Below are 17,237 nucleotides of genomic sequence, written 5' to 3'. Positions count from 1 at the left end.
AGTGCAGCAACACCTCCTTGTTTTCAAGTCACAGATGAAAAGCAACACCACCACCAAACCTGTCTGACAAAAGGGTTCTTGCAGACTTGAAAGGATTCACTGGATTCACTCCTTGCTTCTAACAGCTTCGTAAGACCAAACCTTCTTTCCCGTTAGTCAGGGTCAACACTGGAGACTGCGGGAACCAATTTTTCTGGTCCTGAGCTTCTCCTCCTCTTCTTGCTGTCTGTTTTTAGCTCACTTTGCTGTTTTTAGGGCCACAATAGCTTAACTCCCCCACATTCCTACATGTAGACTATAAATTAAGTGACAGAAAATTGAATAAGGAAAGTAAAATATTATAAGATTAAAGCTCAGGGTTGTCTGTGAATTTAATAATTACTTAAAATGTAAAAACTGTATGCCAAAATTAATTAAATATTTACATAATCCCTGTCTCCTAAGGCCACATTCAAGAGTGGGAGGGTGATATTCATAGCCATCTCCAAGCCCTTAAAGCTGCCTCCTTTTCCCCCGAAGTGGTTAACATTTGTTGATGCAGTGAGTTGAGTTGTATCTCCCCAAATGTAATGTTTAAGTCCTAACCCCCAGAACTTGTGAATGTGACTTTATCTGAAAAAAGGCTCTTTGCAGTTGTAATTAATTGTTATGAACCTCAAGATGAGATAATCCTCAGTTTAGGGTGGGCCCTAAATTCAATGATGTGTCCTTATAAGAGACAGAAATGGAGAAGATATGGGGAGAAGACATTGTGAAGAAGGAGACAGAGATTGACATCATGGGTCTACAAGCCAAGGAATGCCAAGGATCACTGGCAGCCACCAGAAGCTAGACCAGAGTCATGGAATCGATTCTCATTTAGAACCTCCAGTGGAAGCAACCCTGCCAACACCTTGATTTTGGACTTCTGGTCTCTAAACCTATGAGAGAACACACTTCTGTTGTTTAAGCCACCCAGTTTGCAATAATTTGTTACAGCAGGCTTAAGGAACTAATACCCTTGGTAATTATTGGCATTTCTCATTGCTGGAGCTTACTCCCTATACCCAGTGCTGCTGCTACAGTTTCATTCTAACAGGGGTGGGCAGATTTTTTCTATAAAGGGCAAAATAGTAAATATTTTAGGCTTTATGTGCCATATAGTCTCTGTCACAACTACTGGGCTCTGCCATTGCAGTGCAAAAGTAGTCATAGACAATATGTAAATGAATGGACCTGTATCTGTGTGCCAATAATGCTTTATTTACAAAAGCAGGTGGGGAGCCAGATTTCACCCTCGGGCCTGAGTTTGCTGACTGCCTGCACTATGATGTCTCCCCTGAGATCCTAGTGCATATCTCTTGGCAGGCCTCCTCACTACACCATTTCTCCTTGAAGCACCAGGAAGTCTTCCATGCAAAAGGCCTTCATAGGGCTTGTTTTGATTTACCAAATTCTCTGATATAGATTTGCTTTTAGTTCCCACTGTCACCGCTGGTAATTTAAAAATAATCATCTGTCCCAATTTATTTCCCACTTCTCAGTTTTAAAAAATTCCAATCATGAAATACCATTTTCCTTTTCTTCTTACATGACTGAGCCATTTTCATAGTGAATTTGTGGAACTCATGATGGAGGCATTTGTGACTGTCATTTGTGTTGACTTGTCAGCTGCTGAAGACTGCTTCAGAGTGCGTGGGTGGCCTCAGACACTGGGGAGCAAGCAGCCTTTCAGCCTTGCAGCTTGCTGAAAGAAGGAAATAACAAGAGCAAAAGAAAAGGCTGCTTATTGCACATAACTTTTATTTTAAGATCGAGCACAGTAGGAGTGGGGAGAGGAAAGAGACACAGAGAGAGAGAGTGAGAGAGAGAGAGAGAGAGAGAGAGAGAGAGAGAGAGAGAGAGAGAGAGAGAGAGAAAGAGAGGGAGGGGCCGATTCTTCCAAAACAATAAATGATTATTTGGAAGCAGGAAATATAAGCTTAGGGAGATGGAAGGAAACAAACAAAACAACTTCCGACCAGTAAATCAGAATCAGTTATTAAGTCTGCATAAGACAGTGGAACTCAACAGCACAAACATCAAAGTGAGAGAAGAAGCTTTATTTGGATTCAGAAATATTTGGGGTTAAAAATGGAAAAGAAACAGAAAACTTCACCAACAACCTGAGACAAATAGGCTCTGGTCCAGACAGTCTGTCCTCCCTTCTATTGCCTAGTTGAGCCCCTAGTTTCCGATGGCTGCTGTAACGAATTATCACAAATTTGGTGATTAAAGGACCAGGAATTTATTTCCTCACAGTTCTGGAGGCCATGAGTCTGGAATGAATGTCACTGGGCTGACTGAGTTCAAGGCATCAGAGAGGCTGTGGATTAGGATGTGGATATCCTTTAGGGACCCCTTTTCAGCATACTACAGCCCCCAAACTTTATACCCAACAACAAAGAAAAGCAGTGCAGTTCACAGACTCAGCTTCCTCAGAGGGCAGTTTAGCCCCATGAGCAGGGTGAGGAGGTGTCATGCAGGTTGGCTCAGTTTTCCAAAGATTTTTCTCAATCACATACAATATTTCAGCCTCTCCTCATACACTGGCTCCCCAGAATCCACATGGCTGCCCTTTTCTTTAATCAGGCTTTGCAATAGAGAGTGATTATGAAAAAGACCTAAAAAATGCAAAGGGTGGGTCATATTTTAAATAGGCAGAAACCCAGGAAAAATTTCTACAATGAACATTTTTCTAAGAAAAAATATTTCTAAATATGGTTACTGGAGGGATGGGTCCCATTGTACTGACGCATACCCACCCACTTCCTCTCGATTTAAACATACTTACAAAATCGTACAAAACCAGGAAGCATGTTAAACGGCTCCTAGGACATTTCCACCTGAACATCCTGCCACATGTACTGAAATGCATTACTGCCAAGACAGGACACAATAATCTCCCATATTCTTCCATATTCATTGACTATGTTCTTCCATATTCATTGTTACAGTTTGCAAGCAGCTGTTAACCTGAGATGGATGAGCCCTGGAACTCAAAGCTCCAGGAACTGTATGCAAACTTTTGGATGCATGTGCATTGTGCCTTTTTCAGGAGAGAATTCCATTCTCTTCATCAGATTCTCCACGGAATATTTGACCTCAAAAGGGAGATGGAAGTCTTCCTTGGTGTGGCACTCAGTCAGGCCTACATAAATACTTGCTGCATGCCTGTGCATTCTCAGTGGAGAATACCCACTGCTTTGTTTTGCATGCATTTCTGTGTTGTCATAAATTTGCTGGATAGCTGGTCGGGATTCTCATTTAGTGAGTCACTGTAAAACAAATTCTGCCACCATTCCCTTCTTCCACATAGGGCTGTATGTCCAGGATCAAGTATAAAGGTAAGGTTTTGATCTCTCTGAAGACAAGAATTTTGCCCTTAAGAACAAGGAAGCAAGGGACCATAGTGTTTAGCTTTTCTGCATCCAAGGATTATTTTGATATGCCAACCTACACCTAAGTGACTTTCACTTTTATAGGATGTTTGCCTCTGCCTCCTCCAACTTTGCTGAGACCTTCATTCTTTAGTTCTCAGCTTACATATTCCTTCCCACAGGGAAGACTTCCCCAATCAACACCTCTGGGAAAAGACCATAGACTCATATGGTGAAATATGGGGTCTTCCTGCTTACTGAACATTTATACAGGAAAGGGAATTGACCACTTGCTGGAAACTGTAGACTATCATTTTAGTTTTAACTCTTGGAATGACCCAAGGTTTTCCTACAACCCCATCCCTTCCTGAGATCGCTCTGGTGTCCACAGGGATGGTTGGGTTTGTGTTCAGCAGCAAACAAACTTCAATAGGCTATGATGTTAGGAAAGATTTAAATGGATATTTTGAAAACAAGAAGAGTTATGGTACTCCTTCAGAAACCAAGGAAGACTGAGGAGACCATGTCATCAAAAACAGTCATGATGACTGTTCAAGGGAATAAAGCATTAAGGACTTTTTCATTGAATTTTTAGAAAATATAACAAAATTCTATTGATTTTAGAGGAACTTATTTTCCCTTTAGAATACATTCTTTTTTTTAAAAAAAAAAAGTATTTTATTGATTTTAGAGAGAGAAGAGAGAGGGAGATGTAGAGAGAGAAACACCCATCGGCTGCCTTCTGCATGCCCCCTCCTCCTAGACCCTAACTGAGCTGGAAACCCGGACATGTGCCTCACCTGGAAATGGCGACCTTTTGGTGCATGGGACGACGTCTAATCAACTGAGCTACACTGGCCAGGGCTAGAAAACATTCTTATAATAGTCCATTTTAAAAATTACAATTACAATTAAATAATACATTAGTATAATTTTGTGCTTAATGACTTTGTTTGCAATTGTCCATAAGCCCTGCAAGGGCAGAGGCTGTCTGTCTTGTTCATGCTCAGCAGTGCCATGCACATAGTAGATACCAAAGAATATTTGATAGACAAATGGATGGATTAATTAATTAATAAATATAGAATTCTGATTGTTTCTCTTTCCCATTAAGAGCCATCCTTTGACCATAGCATTTAATTGTCATATTGGATATGATTCTTGAAATGGAGTTGTTCCCCTTGCCTCTCCTTAAAGCAGAGTTTCTTAAGCTCAGCACAGCTGGCATTTGGGCAGGGTAATTCTTTGTTGTGGGCAGCCATCCTGTTCATGGTGGCATGCTTTGCAGCCTCCCTGGCCTCTACCTACCAGATGCGGTAGCACTACGCTTCCTAAGTTGTGACAACCAAAAGTCTCCAGACATTGTCAAATGTTCCCTGGGGAGCAAAATTGCCACCCCGCCCCCCAATTGAAAACCACTGCTTAAAGGAAGAAGAGAATCACAAGGCGTATTTCTGAATCTGGGACAAGAAGCCCTGGCAGGATGAAGAAAAGAAAAGGAAGGCCAGGCTGAGTACCCTAAAAGCTGTGCATCTGAGGCGATCTAGGCCAAGGCATTTTTTTATCTACTATAATAAATCTATAATCCAAAAAAATCCTTGTGTATTTTTTTTTTTACTTTTATGTTTGTTTGTTTTTTAATTATCTCTTAGTTTCTTACTAAAAACACCTTTTTAAAAATTCCAACTTTATCTCTGTTGAACTAAGAAGAATTTATTTATTTATTCATTCATTCATTCATTCATTCATTCCTTTATTTATTGTAATTCAACAGGTAAGTTACCTAAGACTGAGACAGATGGGAGTGTAAAATGTTCACAGAATTGGGTCCACTGGGATGTAGCTCCCGATATACCTGGTCCATTCCACACTGTGTTTGGTGAGAACTTCTGACAGCTCCTCAGACACAGCTGCAAGGCTGGAGCTGCTGAGAGTAAGTTCTTCAGAGGGTAGGTGTCTTTGAAATGGTTTAGGAATCTGAGTTTTGTGTTTTCTCAGTTCTGGGTCTTTCTAAATAAAGCATAAGTGAAAGGGACAGTTTTAAAGGAATAATGGTTGCTGATAACATGGGAGGAAATATTTCTGCTTTAAAAATTATGACTATTTCTGCTACAGAATTCATCTCTGTAGGAAACCTGTTTGCTGAGGAATATATGAGGAATGAGTTAGCAAACTCAAGGCAAACTAAAGTTCAAACGTACAAAAGCCATGTAACTTCATTTTCCACAATAGACCTAATCCTCAGGAGCTCGCCTCTCACTGGGTAGCAGCCAGGCTTATAGTCCAGTTCGAGGTGTGGGAGAGCACATGAGCTTTTCTAATTAATGGTATATTTGACTGAAAATATTCTGTGTTGAGTAAATATCCTAGGTGCTACCTTAAGGGCAGGGAGGGAAATGAGAAATCCAACTCTCAATGGGAGATAAGGGTTTCAGCCTGGAAATCTAGCCACTTACCCTAGTTGCTCCCCATCCCACCTTGAATTCACAGTAAACAGTTGTGGGGGGTTTTCTTGTTTTTTGTTTTGTTCTGTGTTTTGTTTTTTGCCTCACCCTACACAGTGACATCTTGTGGCAAGTTCCCCAGCCTGAATCACATCAGCTCTTGGCAGTCCCCGAGGACATTTGAGAACTAGATTCTGTACACCTAGAGGACCCCAAGGAGTCTGGACCTCAGGTGTCTCTTTGCACATTTCCCAACCCTTGTCTGTCCCACTCCAGAGCCCCCCGGGGAACTAGATACCCCCCTGCATGTCTGTCTCCCACAAGGGTTCCAATTAAGGGAATGCAAAAAGCCCTTTGCAATCTGCACTCCTCTTCCTGATGTGATGAGCTCCCTCCTCCAGGACTTCAGTCTGGAGATGGCCTCCTTCTCTACCTTTCCTACAACCTTTGTCTCCCTTCTTCCCATGGGTCAGAGGGTGGGTTTTTCACATCATCACCTCCCAATTCCCATACCCCTTTGTAGCATGGACTTTTCTTACCCTGAGTTCTCTCCCTGGAATACTTTCATTTCATTCACTGGACTCTGCTCTTGATACATTAATAGTGGCTCAAGGAATTTAGAAATCATTTCCTCTCTTGACAAAGACTGGCTTTTAAGACTTTTATTTCGTTTCGGACAGCTCTGGAAGTCAAAAGCTGGACAGTGAGTTCCCTTCCTCTTTGCTTTCCTAATACTATAATCCCAATCCTCCCAAAGGTAAGCAGATAGTTCTGGCAGAGACTTTAATTTTTTTTTACAAAAGAAACTTCATTATTTCTCCTATTTGCTTTAATTCTGTGTTGAGATGGGGACATCTCTTAACAGATGAATGGCTTTTGCAAGCAGGAGTGTCCTACATGCAACTGTATACAGCTTTAAGCTCTCTGGGAAGGAGATTGGGTCTGACATTGTTTCATATGTTGAGGGAAAGCCCCAAAAATCTAAATTCAGGATTGATTTTGAAGAACTGACACGGAGCCTTATTCAAATTCATAAGAGCTTTGCCCTGGCCAGTGTTGCTCAGTGGTAGAACAATGGCCCTCCAACCAAAGGGTTGCGGGTTCGATTTCTGATCAATGGCATGTACCTGGGTTGCAGGTTCCTTCCCAAGCCCTGGTTGGGGCATGTGAGGGAGGCAACCAATCGATGTGTCTCTCTCACATTGCTCTTTCTCACATCGATGTTTCTCTCTCTCTCCCTCCCTCCCTTCCACTATCTAATAATCAATGGAAAAAATATCTTCAGGTAAGGATTAACAAAAACAACAAAATTTCATAAGAGCTTTAAAAAGAGAAACTTACATACATGGGCAAAACAGTTACTGCCAGTGGTACAGGACCAGGAAAAATCCACATCCTCCCAGGACAAGATCCCTTTTTATGGGGGGTTAATAGTAAAACCATATGGTGGATAGTCTCGTAGACCACCAGAAAGCACAATGCATTCCTAAGTTAACAGGTGACATCAGACAGTTATCCACACTCTATACATTCATTAACCTCCTTCCTGGGGCCGGAGGTTTATCTTTGGGTGGCATTCTAGTTTTCTGGGTAGTCAGTCAAGCTTGAGGCTACAAAGAGTTAAACAATCACAGAGGGTTAAACAGAGAGTCCAACATTTCCCAGATGCCTTTGCTTCTGGGCCATATTGCATCTAAAGTGAGTTCCCCTACACCATATATGTATCACTCAGCCTTGGGTCCTATATAGAGTGGGCACTCAATACCATGTATAGAAATCTATAATAGATAAAAGTGGAAGTTATTATATTATTAAGAAAAAGCACAAATCAATTCTTGTTATTTCCATTTCACACGTTAATGGGCCTTTTAGGTGTGAAAGACAAGGCCCAGAGCCAGTAGTGTGGAGTGGGGAGGTTGAGATAAGGTTTAGCATGATGAAGTCACAGTGCTTCTTTATGGAATAAGGAGATTTTTCTAATGTAAAATGACTTCCTGTGTCATCTGGATAGATATAAATAGTGGAACCTGTGTAAGAAAGGAAGTGAGAAAAGGAAGCCTGAGATATAGGACAATCTTCAATAAGTTGGCAGCAGAGAGGGCCTGAGGGAGAGGGATGGCTACCAGTAGCACACTCCCTGCAGAAGTGAAAGCTGAACACTGTAGGAATACAGCTGCCTGATATCTGATTTCCTTCCATTTGCTCCCCATGGTCACCTTCATCCTTCTTGGAGAATGAAGGTACAGCTATGGGCCTGTTTGAGGAAGAATAGAATGAAAGAAATGGGGCTTTGCTAATAAAATGACCAGAAGCAACTGAGAAAAATCTGGAAGTGGGCATTTGGGGTAAGAACTGATGAGCTCCAAACCAGGCAGGTATCTTCTCTACTGCCACTCAAATTTGTGTTTTTCCAGGTCTATTTGAAAGGTATTAAATTTTCTTATGATAAATACAAGTGTGGTAGATTTAAAGTGGCCACCAATTCTTTGTTACTCCCCATATCAATGAGTGGTGTTTGTTTCCCACCATCTCTCCAACGTGTCTGGCCCTGGGCTCTTTTAACAAAGAGAACATGGCAGTGGTGATGCTATGCCAGTCCTGGATCTGAGTCTTGAAAAGTCTGGCAGCATATGTTTTTCAGAACCCTGTGCCACGACGTGGCTATTACAGGGGAGGAAAAAATTTTTCTTCTTCTATCCTCTTAGGTTCTCCTTACCCCAGTGTGAAGCACCTTGACTGACAAAGACAAATTAACAAGAGAAAAGCAAACAGAAGTGTATTAACATGCGCAACATGCATATACATGGGAGCACTTAGTGAAGAGTAAATCGAAGAGATGGTTAGAACTTGGGCTTATATAGCATCTTAGCAAGGGATCAATACATTTTTAGAAAAGTGATGACAAAGGAAAAGGACTTTGAGTTTCTGTGGAAAGGTAAAAATATGGGAAATTAATGGTAACTAAGGGCTAGTTTTAGCAAGATTTGGCTCTGTACATTCCTCTGGTGCAGTCTGTGGGCTAAGTGCATAAAGTTGTCCTTGGTGGTTAACTTCTGTCCTTCATGATGGTGGTGATGGGGGACGCTTTCATGTCCTGCTTTTAGGCAAATAGGGACAAGGAAGAGAGCTTTCTCATATCTGCTTTCCCTCCCTCCCCTCACCCAAGGACATTTCCATTGATTTTTAGAAAGACTGGGGGGGCGGGTGCAAGGGGAGAGAAAAAGAGAGAGAGAGAAACATCAGTTGGTTGCCTCCTGCACGTGCCCTGACTGGTGTTGGGGATCGAACCTGCAAAGTAGGTATGTGCCCTGACCAGAAATCAAACCTGAGACATTTTGGTGTACAGGACAACGCTCCTACCAACTGAGCCACACTCTCCAGGGCTATCTGCTTCTTCTTGATCACATTTAGCTCAAAATGATCCTTATGCCAGAGTGGCATATTATGGGATGGCATATTCTGTAACCTTTCACTATGCTCTAGAGATCACATAGAGAAACCACAGGGAGAGTTGAGATGGAATGTGAGAGGCCCTGAGATAGCATGAAGAGAGAGACGCAGCCAAGCCAAGTCTTCCAGTCATCTTTGCCAAGGTGCCAGACACGTGAGAGAGTCATTGGATATTGCAGCCCCGGCCATGATCTGATTGCACCTGTATAAGAGACCTCACGAGAGACCAGAAAAAGAACCTCTCATCTGAGCCTAGTTAACTCGCAGAAGCATGCAATAGTGGTGCTTTAAGCCAACAATTTTGGAGTTATTTGTTATGCAGCAATTGATGAGAGGAATAGTGGGATAGGGCCAAGTTTATTTTTCTCTCGTCATGGAGACAAGGAAAGAGAGCATGGAGTATTGTGCACCAGACCTTGCATGCCCCCATCCAGAAATGACAGGTGAAATTTCCACCCATATTTCATTAGCCAAAACAAGTCACATAGTCATGCCTTGTGTCCAGGAAGATGAGGGCATGAGTGATGTCTACCACCCTACCTCTAACAGCAACGGAGTCTGGGGAAGCCGAGCACTTTTATAATGATTTGTTGTGCACAATCATAATTCATTACCTCAGGCTGGGCACACACAGGATTCTGTTATCAGGGGTGAAAGTAGGAATAGATACTGGTTTGCCCCAAGTGGGAGGTGGAGGGTTAGCTTGTACCCTCAACTCCCCCCCCCTCCCCCGACTTGACTTCACCCACTAAACTCAAGCTCTCTCTGCCCTCTCTCTTTCAATCCATATATTTAGAATTGAATTTGGATGGGTCTGGATGGAGAGAAGCAGGGGAGAGAGAAGAGGAAAGTGAAAGAAGAGGAATGGAGAAAAAAGGTGGCAGCCCTGTGCTTGGACGTGAAATAAAACAGCTTGAGTGCTCCTGACTCTGACCTCAGCACTTTCAGAACCAGTTTGGGGGGAGGGGGGGAAATGATGTGTGCACAAAAATGTCAAACAGAAAGACAAAAGGAAAGGGAATGTTTCAAAAAGGTATGAATATGTGGCAGTCTGGGTGGTCTGATTGAAAGAGCAAAAACAATGTTCTTGTCAAGTTGTGCTTTGGGAAACTCCTGGAGGAATACACTGGAACATTCTGATCTAAGGCTCACGCCTTGAGTGCTCCTCTCTCTATCCAGGGCTCTAACGTAGGTGATTACTTTGTTTCTTTTCCTCTTTTTTCTGAAGTTCTCAACTCAGCTTACAGGTTATTCCTTGTTAATAAAATTAAATTCAAAATAACACCCCCTTTGTCACTTTTTATCTTAACTGGAAGATAAAATTCTAGGAAAATGTTTAACCATTTTCAAAGACTATATTTCCCTCAAAAGAATTTTATTTATTATCCTAATTTTAATTGCTAAAAAATCAAGACTAATATAGTTTAATTTATCCAAGGTCACACTACATATCTAAAGCTAGATCTGTCCACCTTTATGGTCCATTAAGTTAACCACCATGACACTCTGATTTTCAAGGATATATTTGATGTATTGTTTTGAACTGAACCAAGGATAATTTTCTGGATAGCTTGGCCAGCATGAGCTGTCTGATTCAGGAATACAACTTCTATTTCCTACTTCTGATGGAACCATCTTTAGTATCCTCCCACAACTGTATCATTTTTGCTTTCTTCCATTTTTATCCTGATACAAAAGTTCTCCACTCTACTCTCCCACCTAACAGTTATGAGTTTCCACATATGTGGATATCTCCTTGACATGCAGCATTAGTCTTGCTCCCTCCATCCTAGCCTGTTTCTTTGGAACAGTTATGCCCATTCATGGCCAAGTCTGCTTATGATGAGTCTATCTTCTTAACTTTATGATACTTATTAGTTATCTTTCCTTCCTTATTTTGAAGCCTCAAGTTCACCTAGTTTTGCCTCTGCTCTGCTGTGTCTCCCACTACAGCCCTTTCAAATAAATTAGATTCCCCACCAAGCCTGCCCTGGGCTTGAGTAAAACCTTGATGGGATTCATCTTCTCTTCTCCCTGATTGTCACATCCATTGCTCATATATTTCCTGGGGTCTTTGGGCCCTGAACCTAGTTCCTGTTTTCCACTGAGTCCTGTTGGTTGGGATTTAGAGTTGCTCTCCCAGCTTTATCTATGTCTATACTGATGAATGCTTTAGTGAAGCATCTGATGATGGCAACTGCTATTAGTTATGGGTCTACCATGTGTCTGCCTCTGGACTAAGTACATGACATGTATTACTATATTTACTCCTGTAAGGAAGAGAAAATAATTTTTCCTCTACCCTTCTCAATTCTCTGCTGGGAACTCTATAATGAAAAGACCAATTCATAAGAGAAAAACAGAAGTTTATGAACATGTATACCTCATGTATACATGAGAGATACCCAGGAAAAAATGAATAACTCTAAGAGATGGTTTAGAACTCAGGCTTAATTACCATATTCAGCTAAAGACAAAAAAGAGAGTGTGTGGAGGAGGCCAGTTATGGAGAGGTGACCAGGAAAAGTATGGTAAATAGGAGTAAGGATTTTAATGTAGATTTAAGTTGGTACCTTCTCCATTGATGAGTTTCTTGTGATTCATCCTTCTCTTCCTGATACAGAGAGGGAAATAAATACCCTTGCAAATGGAGACTTCTTTATAAGTGTAAATTCCCTTGCAAAATAGGAATAGAAATTTACACCCTGTGTCTGCTATTTCTCAAAATAATATTTATGCCAAAAAGGCATATTTTGGGGTGGCATATTTTGCCACCCTTCACTCCTCATGAGAATCCTGCCATGTATTGCTTTTACCTTTATTCTCCAGGAAGAAGAAACAAAAACAGTATGAGTGCTATGGAACATTCTTTACATCTTAATTAAAGCTCCTCTCTGGATACCTGGCACTGTTCTGGGTCCTTTACCATTGTTATTCCATTTGCTCTTCACAACAGTCCTACTAACTATCTAGGCATTCTCATTTCTACTTATTTAGAGGATGCAGGGCTCAAGGAGGTTAGGTGGCTTACGAAGGTTAGGTAATTAGATTTAGACTCAGGCCTCTTCTCCAGTCATGCTGGCCTGCTTTCTGGACCCACTACACTTTAGGACTTTTGTCCTAGCTATTCCCTCTGCCTGAACATTCTTCCCTCACACCCACATAGCTCCCTTCCTTAGCTCTTCCATATATTTGTTCAAATGTCACCTTCTCAGCGAGGCATTCTCTAATCCTCCTATTAAAATTGCACTTCAACCCACTGCTGTCCCCCACCTTGCACCCTTTGTTTTTCTCCATAACATTTATCACTCTCTGACATATCACACATTTTAGTTACTAGAATGCAAGTTCCAAGATGGCAGGACGTTTTGTCAGTTTTGTTCACTAGTATGTAGACATTCTTGACAAATATTTGTTGAACAGAAGAATGGCTGAACAAATGTCTAATTCCAAAGCCTATTCCTTTTCACCAAAATATACTCAGATCCTTTGTGTTCATCGTATCTTCTTTTTGCCTTTGGGCTACTTTCTAATGCTAAAGAATTTAAATCAGTATTACCTAGGAAGGAAAATAAAAAACAAGCCTAACCTCTCCTGAGCCTAGAAACTGTGTTACCAACAATTCTTACCTTTATCAAAGAACAGTTATGATGTGCCTTCTTGGATGTGATATTCTGCTATGTACTGTGCAGAAAAATTAAACCAAAATGTTTATCTCTGGCTCCATCCCTCCGCAAATTGGCTGCTTACTGGGAGAGCCAGTCCTTGTGCAGATGAACAAATGGAGAACACACTGCATGTACAACACAGACCTGAATCACAGGTAGGTAAGAGCCAATACTTACAGGGAAGTAAGAGAGAAAAGCCATGGGAGTTAGATTAGTAAACAGGATGGGGATTACTGAAGTCATCTGAAACAAAACTTTTCCATCCAAAATCTTTCTCAATGAGATATGGCAAGAAGCAGTTTATCTCATATACAGTCAGCTCCCTGGAAAAATTCATGGTTTGGTTCCTGGATACAAATACTTGACTGATGAAGCTACAATAGCCATAAAGCTAGAAGAGGAACGTGGGGCATCCCCCATCCTTGGGAAGAACCATCTTTCCTGGTGCCATGCAGATCTTGGGCCTGATGTTGACTCTGTTTTAAAAACTAATTTTCTAATGACATGTGATCCCACTATAAGCTGCTGGTAATTGAGACAGTTGTTTAGCATTCTTTCTAAGGGAGCATAGAAGTAGAGTTTTTGGGGGATTTAAATGAATAAAGTGAAGGTACACTACATTAACATTCAATGAGACAATAAAAGAAAAGAATGTTAATTTATAAAGAGGACCTATTAACCTGCTAGTTAGCACTAATTTAGGTTATTGTTAAGAATTTCACCTTAAACCTGGTTTTAAAAATAGGCTTACTAGAATTTATATACATATATGCATAACCCATGGACACAGACAATAGTGTGGTAAAGGCCTGGGGTGGGGGTGGGTTCAGGGGTAGAAGAGGCCAATGGGGAGAAAAGGGGATATCTGTAATACTTTAAACAATAAAGATAAATTTTTTAAAAATAGGCCTACCCTTATTTTAAGAAGCATACTATTCCCAGGATCTCAGTATATGTTAACTGCACCCATTGGGTTTATCACTTTTCTCTTTCATGCATATATTCCAAGTGTGTATATGAAAAGATCACCTTATAGAAACATTAAAAATGTAAACACCTTAAAGTAACATGGACCAGCTTGATTGCCAGCAACAAGTCCAGCTACCACCAACACAGTGTTAGATCCTTTTAGCTCCATACCAGTGCCACGAGGCCATTGATATAAAAAGTTAAATTATGCCAATTAGCATCTTAAATGCAGAATTCCAAATAAGTTGTGCTAGATTTTAAGCTCTTTTAGAGCAAGAATAATATTTCCCTCATTTTTGTGTCCCACACAGTAGCTATTTCAATTCAGTAAATACACCTTCTCTCTCCAAAAGACTGTAGAATTCATTAGGAAAGGGATTCTTTTCTCTTATGTTAAGCAGTATCTAACATACACTTAGCACAAAATAATATTCAATACATATTTTTTTAGAAATTAATAAAGGAGAACATTGACTTGAAAGAATGCTGAACTGTGAAAATTAAATTTAACTCAACATTTAAGTACTTGTGATTTATATGTAAAATAAACCATAAACAAAATACTGTTGATTCAAATGTTTTATAAAAAGGTACTGACAGATCTAAAGATAAAAGTCTGAATCAGATCTTCAGGGTAGGGTGGTTTTGAGAAAGTTATTTAAAGATTCTGGGCTTTATTTTCCCTACCCCATCCTGATGAATCTGAGAAAAAAATGAGGTGTTGGGTTAGAAGATCATCTCTATAGTTTCCTCCAACTCCAACTTCCTGCGACTATGATTTGTTTAACCCAAAGGATGTAGGTGTACAAGCAGGTGCTGGCCCATTCACTAGTGGGCCAAATGACTCTTTTTTTTTTTTTTAATTTTATTTTTGTTTAAAATATTACAGATGTCCCTTTTTCTCCCCAATGACCCATTCCACCCCGTCCCATCCCCCTCCCCAGTCCCTCTCCCCACCGTTTCCGTGTCCTTGGGTTGTGCATATATGCATATAAATTTTTTGGTTACTCTCTCCCCCTCCACCCACCCACCCTCCTCCATCCCTCTGACATTCATCAGTCTCATCTATGCTTCCATGTCATTGAATCTATTCTGTTCATCAGTTTAAGTTCTTTAGATTCCACGTATAAGTGAGGTCATGTGATGTTTGTCTTTCTCTGCCTGGCTTATTTCACTCAGCATAATTTTCTCCAGGTCCATCCATACTGTCCCAAAGGGTATGAGAGTCTTCTTTACAGCTGCGTAGTATTCCATGGTGTAAATGTCCCACAGCTTTTTTATCCACTCATCTACTGATGGGCACTTGGGCTGTTTCCAGATCTTGGCTATTGTAAACTGTGCTATGAACATCGGGGTACATATATTCTTTCTGATTAATGTCTTAGGATTCTTAGGATACATTCCTAGGAGTGGAATCACTGGGTCAAAAGGCAGCTCCATTTTTAATTTTTTGAGGAACCTCCATACTGTTTTCCATAGTAGTTGCACCAGTCTGCATTCCCACCAGCAGTGTACTAGGGCTCCCCTTTCTACACACCCTCACCAGCACATGTCATTTGTTGATTTGTTGATGGAGCCATTCTGACAGGTGTGAAGTGATACCTCATTGTGGTTTTAATTTGCATCTCTCTGATGATTAGCGAAGTTGAGCATTTTCTTATGTGTCTCTTGGCCATCCGTATGTCCTCTTTGGAGAAGTGTCTATTCAAGTCCTTTGCCCATTTCTTAATTGGGCTGTTTGTCTTCCTCTTTCTGAGTACTATGATTTCTTTGCATACTTTGGAAATTAGCCCCTTATCAGATACATCCTTGGCAAATGTTTTCCCAGACCGTGGGGTTCCTTTGTATGTTGAGGCTATTTTCTTTTGCTGTGCAGAAGCTTTTTAGTTTGATGTAGTCCCATATGTTGATTTTTTTCTTTTGTTTCTCTTGCCCTAGGAGATGTATCAGTGAAAAATCCACTACGTGGGACGTCTGTGACTTTATTGCCTATGTTTTCTTCAATGATTTTTACGGTTTCGTGACTTATACTTAAGTCTTTTATCCATTTTGAGTTTATTTTTGTGTATGGTTAAAGTTGGTGGTCTAGTTTCATTCTTTTGCATGTATCTGTCCAATTTTCCCAGCACCACTTATTGAAGAAACTATCTTTACTCCATTGGATACTCTTGCCTCCTTTGTCAAATATTAACTGACCATAATGGCGTGGGTCTATTTCTGGGGTCTCTGTTCTGTTCCATTGATCTATATGCCTGTTGTTGTACCAATACCAGGCTGTTTTGATTACAGTGGCTTTGTAATACAGTGTGAAGTCTGGTAATGTGATCCCTCCCACTCTGTTCTTTTTTCTCAAGATGGCTGCAGCTATTCTGGGTCTTTTTTGGTTCCATGTAAATTTTTGAAATGTTTGTTCTAGGTCTGTGAAATATGCTGTTGGTATTTTAATAGGAATTGCATTGAATTTATAAATTGCTTTGGGTAGTATGGACATTTTAATGATATTAATTCTTCCAATCCATGAGCATGGTATATTCTTCCACTTGTTTAAATCTCCCTCTATTTCTTTTTTCAGTGTCACCAAATGACTCTTTATGAAAGAATGAACCATAAACAAAGCTCCTAGATGGCCTCCAAAAATCCCACTTCCTGATATTTGCATCCTGTGTAGTTCCCGCCCATATTATTGATCTGTTTGGCCAGTAGCATACAGCAGAAATAGTTGTACATGACTTCCTACATTGTTATAAAAATAAAAGGTGGCCTTGGCCGGTGTGTCTCAGTGGTTAGAGCATCGGCCCGAGCACTGAAGGATTGCAGATTGGATTCCTGGTCAAGGGCACGTAACAGGTTGCAGGTTTGATCCCTGGCCCAGTCGGGGCACTTGGGGGTGGCAACCAATGGGTATGTCTCTCTTACATAGATGTTTCTTTCTCTCTTTCTCTCTCCTCCTCCTCTCTCTCTCCCTTCCACTCTCTGTAAAAAGCAATGGAAAAAATATCCTTGGGTGAGGGTTAACAAAACAAACAGGCAAACAAAAAAGGTGAGGAACTGAAGCCTTCTGCTAACTGCCACGTGAATGGGTCTGGATTCTCCTCAAAGCCTCAGTCCAGCTTGCCAGAGACAGCAGCCTCGGCTGACAGCTGGACTGCAACCTCATGACCAGAACCACTCAGCAAAGCTGCTTCTGGCTTTCTGACCCTCAGAAACTATGTACTACAGTTTTGCTGTTTTTAACTGCAAAATTTGGGGTGATCTGTCAGGCAGCAATACACTTTTTCATCCCAAATTTCTTCCTCCTCCTGAGGCAC

At 40.9% G+C, this 17,237-nt stretch overlaps 1 protein-coding gene across 1 annotated transcript in view; it reads right to left on the bottom strand.

The window, feature by feature from the left end:
* Nucleotides 1–17,237, bottom strand: part of LOC308552519 (olfactory receptor OR51C1-like) — a gene marked incomplete at both ends in the record, with an annotated part of 82,740 nt that overhangs the window by 25,427 nt on the left and 40,076 nt on the right. The window contains 1 exon segment of the mRNA XM_081127764.1: nucleotides 5,254–5,408. Coding sequence (XP_080983890.1) covers nucleotides 5,254–5,408 — 155 coding nt within the window.

Source organism: Miniopterus schreibersii (assembly GCF_964146895.1).
Source record: "Miniopterus schreibersii genome assembly, chromosome: 2".
Classification (NCBI taxonomy): Eukaryota; Metazoa; Chordata; class Mammalia; order Chiroptera; family Miniopteridae; genus Miniopterus; species Miniopterus schreibersii.
Note: the sequence above shows the minus strand (reverse complement) of the source record. Positions and strands in the feature narration are given on the sequence as shown.